Source organism: Helicoverpa zea, chromosome 10, assembly GCF_022581195.2.
Source record: "Helicoverpa zea isolate HzStark_Cry1AcR chromosome 10, ilHelZeax1.1, whole genome shotgun sequence".
Classification (NCBI taxonomy): Eukaryota; Metazoa; Arthropoda; class Insecta; order Lepidoptera; family Noctuidae; genus Helicoverpa; species Helicoverpa zea.
The window spans coordinates 11,905,639-11,921,159 of record NC_061461.1 but is presented as its reverse complement, the minus strand read 5'-3'; the positions used below and the strand labels follow the sequence as shown (position 1 = coordinate 11,921,159).

General features: G+C 39.7%; 1 protein-coding gene across 1 annotated transcript; it reads right to left on the bottom strand.

The window, feature by feature from the left end:
- Positions 1 to 15,513, bottom strand: LOC124633811 (adhesion G protein-coupled receptor A3). The gene is made up of 9 exons (XM_047169159.1): positions 15,009 to 15,513; positions 14,866 to 14,931; positions 12,369 to 12,584; positions 11,246 to 12,123; positions 10,730 to 10,878; positions 10,046 to 10,210; positions 6,645 to 6,882; positions 6,041 to 6,172; positions 1 to 5,576 (listed from the first exon to the last, which is right to left on the bottom strand). The coding sequence occupies exons 1-9, from the start codon at positions 15,230 to 15,232 to the stop codon at positions 2,749 to 2,751; spliced, it is 4,896 nt and encodes a 1,631-aa protein (XP_047025115.1). The 5' UTR covers positions 15,233 to 15,513; the 3' UTR covers positions 1 to 2,748.
- Positions 15,514 to 15,521: the final 8 nt, after the last annotated feature.

Below are 15,521 nucleotides of genomic sequence, written 5' to 3'. Positions count from 1 at the left end.
CAAGTGCAAACGCCTCTTTAATACGCAATATGCTCCACAAAAAGCTAACCATTCATAAATTTTTCGCTATCATATATAATATTCACAAATCTCATATTATAATATATAATAATAATATTATATAGAGCGACCTACAGTCACTGGGCGTAACTCGCCTAATAAGGAAGATTTTATATCACAATAGCTGTTTAGACAATTTTACTACAGAATATATCTACATAGAACTGTTGTGACAAATAAGACTATATTTACATAAAAATAAGACAAACTATATAGCCACCATAGTTAATAACAAAAAGAGGAGAATATACGTCCAATTGCCAGCACATCAAGCTATGTACTACAATTTTTCAAATTTATTTAATGCAATGTCAACTTTATTTGAAGGTTCAACATTTTACAAATTGTGGTAGCTTGAAGCGACCGTACGTATTTTGTAAATGCAAATTACAAATTATTTTGTAAACCTTCGTTTATAAAAAATGCAAGAAACGGTTGAGATTTTTTACAGAATTCCTAATGAAACTAAATATACATTAATAACTAATAGTGTCGTCTCATTTGTCACAACTATTATAGAAGCCAAAACAGTTAGGCCTGACATTCATTAGGCACGAATCCTTTACAAGTGTGACACGAAACAAAAATAATTCTTTTAGGGAACAAACATTATATTTTTCGACACAATTACTGCATTCATCATCATTAAAGTCAATACTTGCGCGGTTGGATATCGGCGAAATATTACCCAATAGCATGAAGGAGCCTAAATGATGACCCATAGGAAAAAGAATATGTAAACTCCTTTTGCTTTGCTTTGGTGCCTTTTTTCGCTGCATACCAGTGATGTGCAGTATGAAAATATGATGCCGGAAGAGATTATTCCCCAAAAGAATTATTGCTACTCCAATCACACTTCGTACGCTGATCAATTGATCTTATCCTTCCCTAGGCTGTACAAAAACGAGATGGGGTTTGATACTAAATGACTTATCGTTTTGGGGTGAATTTGTAATTCTTCTTAAATTATGATTTTTCACTGGGCACATCAAGAACACTTATTTATATCAAATGCGGATAAGTAATTTTTCACTGGGCTACTTTATCTTTAAAACAAAATTAACTCCAGAGAAACACACGATTGTTTGCAATGATAGTTGTATGTTACTCGTTTATGTCCGAAAACGATAATTTCTTTTGACAATAAAAATAGTTTCATTACTATTTTTGAGACGAAGGGTACATAATAATAGGTACACACTTTTCGAACTTCCTACAGCTTACTTTCCTCTCGTTTAAGTTATAAATTCACCCCTCACGACACAGAGTGGACTAGACATAAGGCGGGTGGTATTTCAGTCAGTTTTCATGATACAATTTTGAGTTCATTAAGTACAAAACTCTATGGTGAAATCTTATGGGATTTTGGCACATTATTATTATTATTTGTACCATGCTTTCTTATTTAAATGACAGTTGAATTTTGAATAAAGTTATTCCAAGTAGTTCGATGACTAGATAAAAAATATAAGCTACAACGCAATGAAAGGATCGAATATCCTTGACACAGTAATGTTTCATTTTGTACTGAACAATATCGCTTAAACTCAAAATGGATATACAACTTGGATTTCTATTTCGGCTCACATTTATCTGTCCTTTTTATAGTGCAGCCTAAAAACGTAACTAAAATGCAAGATGGAACGAAGCAAAGAAGATTGTAAATAAACCACTGCGTAGTTTCACTGGGCGGATAAATTCTATTGGTTATTTTAATATTTCCTTGTGTTTGGGTCTAATCGAAGTTATACAAATGCAAGATTCATGGCAGTGTACCAACATCACATAAAATAAGAAAGCATGGCACAACATACAATCATTTTATATTTACGTATTTAAACTCAAGCATACTTCACACAACACAGAAGCTTTACTTCGCTACTCAGACTGTTTTAAACTTAATAATAAATAACTATACAGTTAACATATACAACTTAAATGCTAATGCAAAATTTTACACAAATATTTGCTTGCTTGTACTGATTAACTCATTCTTATATTCTTACTGCATTCAAGGTCATAAATTCTTAAATTCAAGGTCATATACTCTTAAATCGAGGTCATATATTCTTAATTAAAGGTGATGGTTAAATTCAATGTCATACTAAATGTGACAAAACACATACGTTACAACAAACTTAAGCAGAGTACGTTCAACTGTAAAATATTTTATTTGATTATTTTCGTAATGAAAAAAAATCAATCATGTTTTTAATCAGTATTGCAAGCAAATCGTAAATGGCACATACTGGCTGTCACAAAACGTTAGTTACGTAAACTTTACTATTATTTCAGTCATTCTAAGATCTTTTGGGGTAAGCAGAAGTGCCATACTTCTGACCAATATATCAATCTTTTTCAATAAAGACAACTTGATATAACATCTTTACCTTTAACTTTCGTATTTGCACATGTGTTTTTGAAATAAACTCGTCAAAAAAAAATTGAAAAAGAAAGATAATACTTCATTTCTATACATTAGTACAATTTTCAACCACGTCAGTTTCTAGCACACACTATTACAAACTGTTAATAAAGTCTAATAGCTGCATATAATCTGTGCGCATAAACAACAGTTTCTTCCAACGACAAAAGAGTCTTTACTTCAAAAAGTTCCAATCACTAAACGAAAGCTAGAAGAAACTACGTAAACTATGTATCAAAATGCTTTAAATGTCCCGGCTCTAGCTACACTGTAGTTTCTCCTTTCACTTCAATGTCTGACACTGCTTCGCTGACACAACTGTCACTGTCAGGTTTTAACGTGACGTCACTGTTTAGTGTCACGTCAAGTCCTGTATCTTTTCTCGGCGTCCTGTCTCGGTCCCGTTCTCTACTTGTGATCTGAGTATATAACTCATCAATCTCACTTGCGAAGGACACTGGACTACTGTCCCTGTTCACTTCAGGACAGCTTAAAGCCGGCGTTGGAACGTATTTCCCTAACTTAGGATTATTTTTTATAGTTTTCCTCCAACCAGGGTCGTAATTCACGTATTGACTTTCAATGTTTGACACATCTTCGTTGCTGAAACTGATCTCGTTAGGACACATGGAGGAAGGCGATGGGGCGTATAAGCCATGACTTCGGATACTAACTTCCGACATCTGGTAATTAGGGCAGTAAATATCGCTTTCGTTCTCAAATCCCTGCTCACTAGCATTTGTACTGCAAGTTTCGAAGTCATACGTGGTTTTCGCCATAAAGAACGTATCTTTATCATCGTCAATCTTTTCTTTGGATCCCTCCATATCTTGGGCTTGGAGAAGATTGTCCAACTCTCCCGAACCAGCTTCTAACCGTTGAGGCGTACTTGATCTATTAATATCGTCAGAATTCATGGTACATTCCTCAGATATATCCTGAAGAGACTTGTCTACAACATTTTCTTTATCCTGCTTCCCTGGTTGTAGATAGTCAATATACTGTCCAAAGCTCTCTGTGTCAGTTATTTCGTTGGTTGAACATAAGGCACTGTGGGTTTCTTGGAATGACGTCATCTCTGAATGTGTGTTTAGCGTTTGATCGGAGCAAGTATGGGGCATTGCTATTTCTGAAGCTGAGCTGTATTCTAAGCTACACTGTTGAGAAATAGTCCTCATTTCTGGCTGTTCGCTCGCATGACTTTGCAGGCATTCTTCTGACACACTACTGCGTTGCCCATTGAAGTTTTTCGGCACATTTGCCTTTACAACTTGATGTTGGGGCACCAAAGTTTCTGGAACATTTGTATAAATGTTCATAATCTGCGTCCGACTGGTTTTAGGATCTTCGCTCTTATTCCACGCCTTTTTGTCAGTTGAATAGTTTTTGTAATTCTCTTTAGACTCGTCTTCTAGAAGATTTGGGTTCAAGACATTACGAGTCTCTTTTATACCGTTGTTTGATCTTTCTACGTGTATATTGGTGTTGTTGACTTTAGAGCCTGAGTTTATGATGTTGGCAACACCATTATAGGCCTCTTTCGTTGGTAATGGCAGTGAGAAATGGGAGTCGTTATCACAATCTCTTCTCGTTGGCAACTCTAGACAATTTCTCTTCATATTCTGTCTTTGTTTCTTAAAGAACTTTTTGGCGACATTCATTTGATTTGGATTGTAGAATATTTCTGGTCCGACCGTCCCATTGTCAGGATACGTCATCATAGAATTGTTTGATCTATACTGTTGTCTGTGCAAAACTACCAAGTTTATGTTTGGAGCTTTGCCGTTGATATTTTTTAGTGTATCCTTCTGTAATGTTTGTCCGTTTAATTCTGCGGCTGCTTTGTACGTCCCACTGTTGTTTGTTTTAGAGTTAGTTCTGTTAGAACTTCGACTGCCTGACAACGATCTATTATCATTTGGAATAACCGGCTGTACGGGAGGCGTGGCAGTTTGTGTTACCGGCAAATTCTGCTGATTAGCATCAAAAACACTTCTATTTCTACAACACTGCTTACTCTTCTGTAAATAACAGTGCATCATAGACCACTGGGCTCTAACGTCGCTTCTTGCGATGCCATAGAAGAAGAGTATAAACGTGCCTAAGACTGTTGCACAGACAGCGTATATAATACTGCAGATATCCTCTTGATATGGCAAATAGGCCGGTAATGGTCGATACACGGCTATAGCGCCACAAGACCACACAGACATGTACAAACACATAACAATTACTTGAGCCCTTAATTGAATTATAGGGGTATGTTCAATATCTTCAACTTCAGAATCTAAGGTAGACTTCACACTCCTCCGTTCAGCTCTATCATTACTCTGAGGCTCCCACATTTCAAGGTCAACATTTTCAGTTGCTTGAGTCCCTTCGGATAGTTGCACGTTCATATTTCTTATCGTACACCGTATGAGCAAGAATAATATTAACAAGAACACTAACAAAATCCCACCGGGGACGAATAACGCACTCAAAGCCGGAGCTGTACTGAGGAAACACTGAGAATAACCTGCATAGTCTTTTAAATTCACTGCACCTGATATTCCGCACACTATCAACGCTATACCCCAACCTACTAGGTACAAACCTAGTATAGGTTTCTGAACGGGGACATCCGGTGGTATTTCATCTTCTGGAGTCCTAACCGGACTGTGGCTTTTAGTCACCCACTTATACATATTACTGGCTGACACACACATCCATAGCAGACAAGATAGTGACAAATAATGGATGAGTAGACCAAGTATTTGACACAGTTTCACGTCCTCAGTTTGGTAGATACCAAGGGTATACATGAAGCATAGTAGACCGATGGCTATCCATGTATTTATTAATGCATGTTTGGTCTTCTTAGCCATCTGTATGGCTGGGTAGCACATGATATAAGTCAGGGTGGCACAGCTAAGACAGCCTATGAGTATTAAGCTGCCGACGTACACTGCTGGGTGGGACACTTTGAACCGGGCCCCATCGGTCCGGGCCCCGTAGATACCAGTCTCCACGTTTTGTAAGAGGCCCACGTAGGCCAACTTGGTGCAGCTGATGATTATCATTTCTGATATCACGTGGGAGATTTTGCAGTCTGTAACGAAAAATGTTTATATGTAAGTAATTTATGTATTTAAACATAATTTTATTCTAACCCATTTGTGACTTATTTGCTGTTAATAAATCATGAAAATATCGGGAACTAATGGAAACAGATGCTAAAATTAACATAGCTGTATATCTGGTCCTAACCAGATATTTCTCACCTCGTACCTTATTCTACGTGTCAGTAAGTCAACCTAGACTAGACTTCAGAACTATTATCGATGCTGCGTCTTTTCAATACCCCTCATTTGATGGACCTGAGCATATCGAGGTTTGTTGGGGGTTTTCCATCTAGAGAAGAGCTGTGGCTTACATCCTAACACTTAAATTCAAATCATAATGATAATGATGACGTTCTGTTTTTTCATCAGGGACACAGGCTTGCAGAAGGCTTTTCAACTCCTTTCGAGTTTTCATTTCAATTGGCAAGATAAATTATACAAGAATCCATACCCGAGGTGTTATCCTGCCAGCGCCTGGTGGCGGGGTCCCACACAGCCGCCCGTCCGTCGACGCCGCCCACGCCCCGCGCCCGCACCGTCGCTATCACCGGCTCCAGCAGCGAGCCGCGCAGAGATACATCCCCTACAAATATTTGCAGAAAATTAACAAATGTACTTGAGAACAGAACAAAAATTAGACCCACCCCAATCCTATTTGTGTCTTACGCGATCACACTAAATCGGAAATGAAAATGAAAGAAAAATGGTCGTTTCCGAGCTATTGGCGGCCAGTCATGAAATTGGTGTTAAATGAAAACCCTTGCAATTAGAACTAACTTTAACCATAGGCGTTATCACGTACGACAATTGAGAAAAAATAATGCTGCTTCAGATTTATGTATAAGCTAAGCCACTCAATTATTCGCAGTCTTTGATTTTTACTTTATTATGAGCCTTTAAAAGACGTTAAATAATCGCTGGCCACTGTTAGCCCAGGCTCCATATATATTCAACCAATATCCTTTGAGACAGATGTAGGTGTTAGGCGAAAGACAGGCAGGCATAAGCTTCTTTTTATATATAAAATCTTTTTATATCTAAAAAAATATACTCACTTAACTGAAACCCAACAACCGGCGAAGTAATCTCAATATTCATATCCTCCCTCTTCGTACTCCTTCCATAATAATCCTTTGTCCTATGCTGCGTCAGCCTCGCGTCCGTATCATCATCAGCCTCCGGTAAGAGAGGGAATAGCGCCGCGTTCTCGTAGACGGAAATCACCAGGTCTTGAGGGTGACTTTGTAGGAGAACGCCGGAGTCTGTCGTGCTGTAGAGGAGGGATTGTGGTATCTGGAATTGTGAAGAAGAATGGTGGTAAGTAGATAAGGGAGTATGTAGAAGGATAAGATATGAGTGAGTACATAAGAAGGAATACATTGAGACAGTATATAGGAAGAGAAAATTGAGGGATTACATAGAAGAAGTAAATAGGAGTACATAGGGGAGAGCAAAGAGCAGTACATAGGGGAGAACAAAGGAGTAGTACATAGGGGAGATTAAAGGAGTAGTACATAGGGGAGAACAAAGGAGTAGTACATAGGGCGGCACATAGGAGTAGTACATAGGGGAAAATGTAGGAGTAGTATATAAGGGAGCACATAGGAGTAGTACATAGGAGTAATACATAGGATAGCACATACGGGAGCATATAGAAGTAGTACATAGGGGAGCACATAGGAGTAGTACATAGGAGCAGCACATAGGAGTAGTACATAGGGGAGCACATAGGAGTAGTACATAGGAGTAGTACATAGGAGTAGTACATAGGGGAGCACATAGGAGTAGTACATAGGAGTAGTACATAGGGGAGCACATAGGAGTAGTACATAGGAGTAGTACATAGGAGTAGCACATAGGAGTAGTACATAGGGAAGCACATAGGAGTAGTACATAGGGGAGCACATAGGAGTAGCACATAGGAGTAGTACATAGGAGTAGTACATAGGAGTAGTACATAGGGGAGCACATAGGAGTAGTACATAGGGTAGCACATAGGAGTAGTACATAGGAGTAGTACATAGGAGTAGTACATAGGAGTAGCACATAGGAGTAGTACATAGGAGTAGTACATAGGAGTAGTACATAGGAGTAGCACATAGGAGTAGTACATAGGAGTAGTACATAGGAGTAGTACATAGGAGTAGTACATAGGAGTAGTACATAGGAGTAGTACATAGGGGAGCACATAGGAGTAGTACATAGGGTAGCACATAGGAGTAGTACATAGGGAAGCACATAGGAGTAGTACATAGGAGTAGTACATAGGAGTAGCACATAGGAGTAGTACATAGGGGAGCACATAGGAGTAGTACATAGGGGAGCACATAGGAGTAGTACATAGGAGTAGCACATAGGAGTAGTAAATAGGGAAGCACATAGGAGTAGTACATAGGAGTAGTACATAGGAGTAGTACATAGGAGTAGTACATAGGAGTAGCACATAGGAGTAGTACATAGGGGAGCACATAGGAGTAGTACATAGGAGTAGTACATAGGAGTAGTACATAGGAGTAGCACATAGGAGTAGTACATAGGGAAGCACATAGGAGTAGTACATAGGAGTAGTACATAGGGAAGCACATAGGAGTAGTACATAGGAGTAGTACATAGGAGTAGTACATAGGAGTAGCACATAGGAGTAGTACATAGGGGAGCACATAGGAGTAGTACATAGGGGAGCACATAGGAGTAGTACATAGGGGAGCACATAGGATCACAGTCTCGTACTAGCTGCGAATCGATGCAGTCGTGCTGCTGACGCGTATATTTGTTTATTACAAATAAGAATTTAGCGCGGCGCAAGCCGTTGCTAGTCGTTTTTTAATCGCCATGAGTGAACAACTCGTGGCGAATGAGCTGCTGGCGTTCCTGCAGCAGAAGCTGGACGTGATGGACGAGGTGTCCGCTATCCAAATCTGCGCGTCGAACTTCAGCGAGGATGACGTCGCTGCTGCAAAGCAGCTGCTGTACAGGTTGCTCAACAAGAGCGACCAGATGGTGTCCCGCCGGCGTGACGGGACAAAGAAGAGCATTCAGGACATCATCACGCTGCTAAAGGAGACCGATCCAGACGACGTGCCGACGTTTGTGGCGAAGGATCTGAATAAGCTTCCGCCCGTCACCTTCGACCACGTCGACGTTACGAGCCTGCTGAAAGACATCGTCTTTCTAAAGGCAAGTCTTGCGGATGTACAGAAGAAGTTAGATGCATCCCAAATTACAGTCGCCGATTTGCGCAGCGAACTTAACGAGTTGCGTAAATCGGTGACTGTAACTGGGTCACCTGTGGGTGCATCGAACGTAAACATGCGGCGCGGAGCGTGCCTCGATGTATCGGGTGCAAGTTTCGCGTCAGCAGTTTTGTCGCCGTCACCGCTGTCACCGCCGAACGCTGAGTCGGCACAGTGCGCGCCTCGTGCGCCCCGCTGCCCCGCTCCCGTCCCTGCGGCTCCTCCGCGAGCCGCCGCGACACCGCTCGATCAGCTGCTCGTTTCTGCAGCCTCGGCGAAACATCAAAATGTACGTCGAGACTACGCTAGCGTCATAGGTAGCAAAATTGATGCTACGAAGAAGCCCGTGCCCGTAAAGGGACAGAATCGGGCTGACGATGAGGGGTTCGTTACGGTGCAAAGGAGGAAGCGCCGTCAGCGAACCAACAAGAATCGTTGCGGCACGGCTCCTGTTGAGCCAAACATCAAAATTCGTGCCGCCAAGCCGAACACCCCGGTGTACATCTCCCGCCTACACTACACCACTAAGGCGGAGGACATCGTGGAGTACTTGCGTCAGAAGCTGAAGTACGCCCCGAGAGTGCAGCTGCTGGAGTCGCGCCATAACGCCAACTTCAAGGCGTTCGTGGTGCGAGTGCCAACGTGTTTCCTGCACCTCGTGTTGGACGAAAACTTCTGGCCACAGGACGTGGTGTTCCGTCGCTTCCGCGGACAAGTGCCACAGGACCGCACAGTGCCATAGTGCATAAGGAAGTGCTATTAACATAGTTTTAAGTTTTTATTTACTAACAATTTTGTATAACATATGTATGCTAGTTTTAAGATATTTATCTATGGGCCTTTGATGCCTGAAAATAAAGGTGATTTGATTTGTGATTTGATTTGATAGGAGTAGTACATAGGAGTAGCACATAGGAGTAGTACATAGGGAAGCACATAGGAGTAGTACATAGGGGTAGTACATAGGGGAGCACATAGGAAGAGTACATAGGGGAACACATAGGAGTAGAACATAGGGGAGCACATAGGAGTAGTAAATAGGGGAGCATATAGGAGGAGAACAAAGGAGTAGTACATAGGGGAGCACATAGGAGAACAAAGGAGTAGTACATAGCCCATAGGGGAGCACATAGGAGGAGTATATACATACAAGTACACAAACACTAACATTTAACTGAGAGTATAGATCGACCGTAGAATCTTTATACGACATAAGTACATACCTGCACACTAGCATGTATAAGCGCATCAGTGACAGTCAGTAGCGGGGCCACGGTCCTGTTAGTGGTAGTGCAGTGCAGGCGAGGCGGGCCGCGGGCGCTGTACCACACGCACGTGGCGCCGCTAAACCCTGAGGACACGCGGAAACGCTCCACCGCTAGGTTTGACTGCAAATATAATAAGATAAATATAGCATGTCATTTATTCAAGGTCAAAATCAGCACTTTTTGAAGGTCAAATTTACAGAAGACAGCCGAAATGCAAGCAATTTACATTGAAATAAATACTGGTATTATATTGCCTTATATGTATATGTCGCAGTCATCTGGTTTAATCTGTTGTTTGATTGAATGACTAGCGCGTACATTGAATGACTACATTTGTTGAATGAAACGTTCAACGGCTCGCCTGAAAGTCATTGAAGTGGTTGAATACTATGTAGACTACTTCATAACATTTGCTTTCCAGTTTCCCCTCAAATTTTTATTTAAAAATAGCCGGTGTCGGCGTAATAATAGGTAAATCCACGATGTCAGGATTTCTACGGGATGGCTGCGACACATACGTAGTACCAAGAAAAAAAATACGCAAAAATTTCATTTTTCGATCAAAGAAAACAATAAAAATTTGAACAAACTAACGAGACTGTTATAAAAAACCAATCATTAACAGAATAAAACACCAACCTTCTGCCCCTGCATATTAACGATATGCCTTGATATCTCCTCAGCGGCGTTCGCGATGTCCGTACATACTCCATACTGTGACTCCGCCTTCGATAGCACGGGCATACTGATGTTCATTGTGGAGCTTATCACGTCTAGCAGTGTCGGTCCTAAAGAGGAAATATAAGATTAAAAATATAATATACTACAACATGTACAAACAAATATACTACTATAATGTACAAACAATGGATGCTACTCTTTGAGGGAGATCTACGCTCAGGTCAAGTTGATGTGTTTGTACAAGATTTTTTTTTAATGCTGTAGTTACAAACTTCGTTATTTCTTTTAGGTCATATGCTATTCATTCGTTGAATAATTATGGGCGAATTATGTTTTGGAATAGGATCAGATTCTTTATTCATAACACATATTCGGATCTCTCAATATAATTAGCACAAGAAATAAATAATTGGCCCATATATTTCGAAAAACATAATAAAAATATTCAAAGTATGAATATCAAATACCACTCACCAAGATCTTTCTCCTCAGCAATATACTGCATATAATTCCTTATAGCTTTCCCAATGAAATACACATCATCTGGATCCACTATCTCTGCTAATGGGTAAGTCTTCTCCTGAATCAACATGGCCAATCTCTCTGTAGCATTCACTGCTGAATATTGCACCAAACTCACGTTCAGCAATGCAAACTGTTGGAGCAACTTCGTCACATTGCTTATGTACGAACACTCACTAGTGTTCGCCGGCCCCCAAGTAGCGTTAGGGTTACAGGACCTATATGCCAAACCTTCCCCACTACGACACGGTACTGTTGCCGTATGGTTCAGAAGAAGTTGAGGCCAAGAATATAATCCTTTGTTATCAATCGTATAGTTCGTCGGACAGTATTGAGTAGAATTTGAAAGCACCAACACTTCAACGGTATGATTATGCCTTATGTGATTCTGGTCGCTGTAGACACAAGTCCAATTACCCATATGATGGTTGGTAATGTTAGGAAAGTGGACCGTAGTCTCTGCTAACCCTTCTTCTTGCATGTCCGTGTTGGTGATGTTTACATCACAGATTTCTAGCATAGGATGAGCCCATTTTAACTCATACTTCGCAAGTACAGATGCAAATGGGGCATTACAGGACAGTGTTAAAGTGTCTCCAACAAATACAACTTGGTCATGAGCGGGTTTCACTATCAAATTGTTTCCGGATAAGACACTGCCGCATGCAGAACGGTCTAGGAATATTTTGAGCTTCCTCACTATCTTATTGACCATGTTTTCTGGGAATGCGCACTTAGGGTTTCCAACCAGCTTGACGCTGGTGTTTCTTGACCAGTCTCCAACCCAGAGGAGGTCGCAGTCACAAACTAGTGGGTTGTCAGTTATGTCCCTGAAGAAAAAGAAAGTTGTAATAATTTTTATGACAGAAAAAAAAATATTCTAGGGGGCAAAGGGATTGAGCCTTTCTGGCATTTTATCAGAGGCTTAGAAAAAGAAACCATTTCAACAAATAAAAATAAAAACTAACATTATAAAACAATAAAGTTATTGGATAGTGGACTTTACATTTCATTATTATGAACACAAGAAATTCTTTTAGCATAATTTTTGAATATGAATTATCTTCATACTCACAATTGTTTCAATCCAATAAGATAGTCAAAGGTGCCTGCAGCCATCGCAGATATGTGGTTCTGTGACAGTATCAACCGCTCTAGGTTGGTCAACCCTTTGAACATCTCCTTGTAAACATTGCTGATCTGGTTGTAGGATAGGTCAAGTCTCTGGATAGCAGTCATGTTGTAGAACGCATCCGACTCTATCAAGCTTATTTGGTTTCTGCTTAGATCACTGTAGAGATTGGAGAAATGATAAAATAATTAGTTTAGTTTTGAAAGGTAAACAAAGTGATCCTATAAGGGTTCCGTTTTTTCCTTTCGAGGCACGGAACCCTAAAAATGAAGGAAGCGGATTTATGAAATGATAATTTAAAACAGAATATTCTTTCATTCATAGATCTATCCAAAGTTATATAGAAATATGCTGTTTCTGGCATGTTGATTATTTGCTGAATTAGAATAAAAGAGATCATTAAGTTCATTCCATTTATGAGGGATTTAATGGACATAAAATTATGTCATAGTTTATCATAGACTTTAATTTTAATAATTTCTAATAAAGCAACAACAGTCAGTAATAATTTAAAGAGCTTTTTCAAAACAAATGTTGAGTAATCTGAAAGTTATGTGGTTGTGATATGTAAATAGGGACAAAGGTTGTTTGATAACAGATAAGCTGCATAGTGTGCTCTATTTATCTATCTAGTGCAGAGATCTTATCTGGATAAGACAATTTATTATTATATAGTGTGGCATCATGTGGGGCATCATCCATTTAATTTATGATGGAAATTACATTTATAGGATTTTTATTAATTAATACAACTATACTGTTCTATATACAAATACACTGTTCTTTCCAGGATGATTCAAAAGCGATACAATTATTTGTGCAAAATGATGTTGATAGATGTTCAAAATTATAGTCAAAATTGTCTAGTCAATTAAATATTAATGTTCCTAAAGTCCATTAAAATTTTTTAACAAATCTATATTCTCCAAATCCCAATAAACCCATTTCCCAGCATAAACCACTCAGAATTCATAACTCAGCATGCAAGTAAAACATTTATAGCATTGTGTAAACCAGCGGTTCCCGAATTCTTTTGGCTTCGGAACCCTTTTCGTTTCACCATTTTTCGGCGGAACCTTACCTTAAGTAAGAAGTAAACTAAAGATGTAAATACACTCAGGTACGGCTCGTGGCGTGTGGTAGCGCACCAAATGGTTATATGGTTAGAGACATATTCATTATACTCAGGCGTAGCATGGCTACCTATCTGCCACAAGGGCCAGAAAACAATTTAGCCGCCCTTGACTTTGTGTATTATGTGAATAGTTTTCAGTTTGAAGACTGACAAAGTAAACGCAAAAAGAAATAGATTGGGTTTGTACAGGTGCGAGGCGAGCGAGCGCGATTTTTTTTAACTAAAAGAAGAAGTTCCAAGCACCCGTTAGCATTGAAAGACATTCAGTGGTAGCCGGTATCGCGAGCGAAGCGAGCGCGAATTTTTTTTAGTTTAAGTACCTACACAAAATAAACAAAACCACTGTAAATTAATAAGGTCTCAAAAAGTACAATATCCACAAAAAAAGCAAATGCAAATGAATAAGCAGCTAGCGAAGAAAGCGCTATTGCTTTTTCTGAACCAGAGGAATAATAAATGAACATCAAAGGAAACCTCGACGCAAGAGCGCGAAATTTTTTCGGTGTTGGATACTTGAGCAATGAAACGAACCTAAAAGCATCACACGTAACATGGAGTCGCGAGCGAAGCGAGCGCGAAATTTTCGGATTCGCGGAGGTCAAAAATTGGAAATAATGTCAAATGTCACACTTTGATTCATGGTAAAAATAGCCACTGGAAATACTCGTATGCCGTTTCATTTCACGTCCTGTCAAATGTATGAAAACGTATAATCCTGGCGATAAAATAAGCCTCGCTACCTACTTTTGCCGATTGCCGAAGACCTGGAGGTATTAAGTTAATCTACAATTTGTAAAAAACGGAATTAAATTATCTGCTGCCGTGGCCTTCCCCCGCCACTTGTCGCGAAAGTACGAGACTTACACTCCCGAGTGGTACCAACCTACATGGTGCCAAAATGGAATTTTGGAATGCAATATTTAAAACAATTTAATTGAAAATGAATAATAATATAATATTGTCAAAAGTGAAACGATTTACCATATGGAAATCTTGAATTTTCCACGGAACCCCTGAGGGCCTGTCACGGAACCTCAGGGTTCCGCGGAACCCCATTTGGGAACGGCTGGTGTAAACAAATATCCAAATGTATGTCATTTCCATGCGTAATGTGCTCAAAGTTGGCTACACTGCCAACCACTAGTCCCACCCTGAATACAAACCAAGATAAAGCTTTAACAAACAATAAAGCACCCCAGTAACATTTCTTGCTCCATTATTTCTCACAATATCAATAAAATCTTCATCTGTCTGATGTTTTATGACTAACATCATTTATTTATGGCACTAGTGTGTTCTACTCACAGTTTCTGTAAATTTGGCAGATACAGCTCCCTTGATAGCGTTGAGATCGCGTTTCCTGATAAATTTCTGTAATGAAAAGTATTTTTTGGAGTAAAGCAGCATGTTTTGTGCACTGAAATGTAGCACATTGTAAGGGCACTTACAAGCTCACTACTATGGTCCATAATTTACTCAAATCTATCTCTTTGAGCTCAGTTATCTGTGCAGGAGTGCCACCACACTTGAGCCTCAGCAGCTCGCCCGGCTGGGGCTCCGCTAACGCCCCTTCAACCGCCTTGTTACCCTTGCAGGTGCACAGCGAAGGACAGAATCCAACGACCCCCTGAACCCATAACAACGACAAAATAACAAGCCCCGACCACTTCATGTTCCGTATCCTCGATTAAACTACAATTAAAACTATGGCACGACGCCAAATACGAAAAATAATCGCATCTTCACAAATTCTTCACATTCATCAATGACATTTCTTAAGTATCCATATAAACAAATGTTCTTTCGTTTAAAAGTGATATGCTACACTAAATCCGTCACATTTCTCTCTGCATTGATTATATTTCATTACATTACAAAAATAAACAACCGTGAAACAATACAAGTACACATCCGACATTTGTAAAATTTGACTGATTGTTTTTTAATTTCTTTTTTTTTCT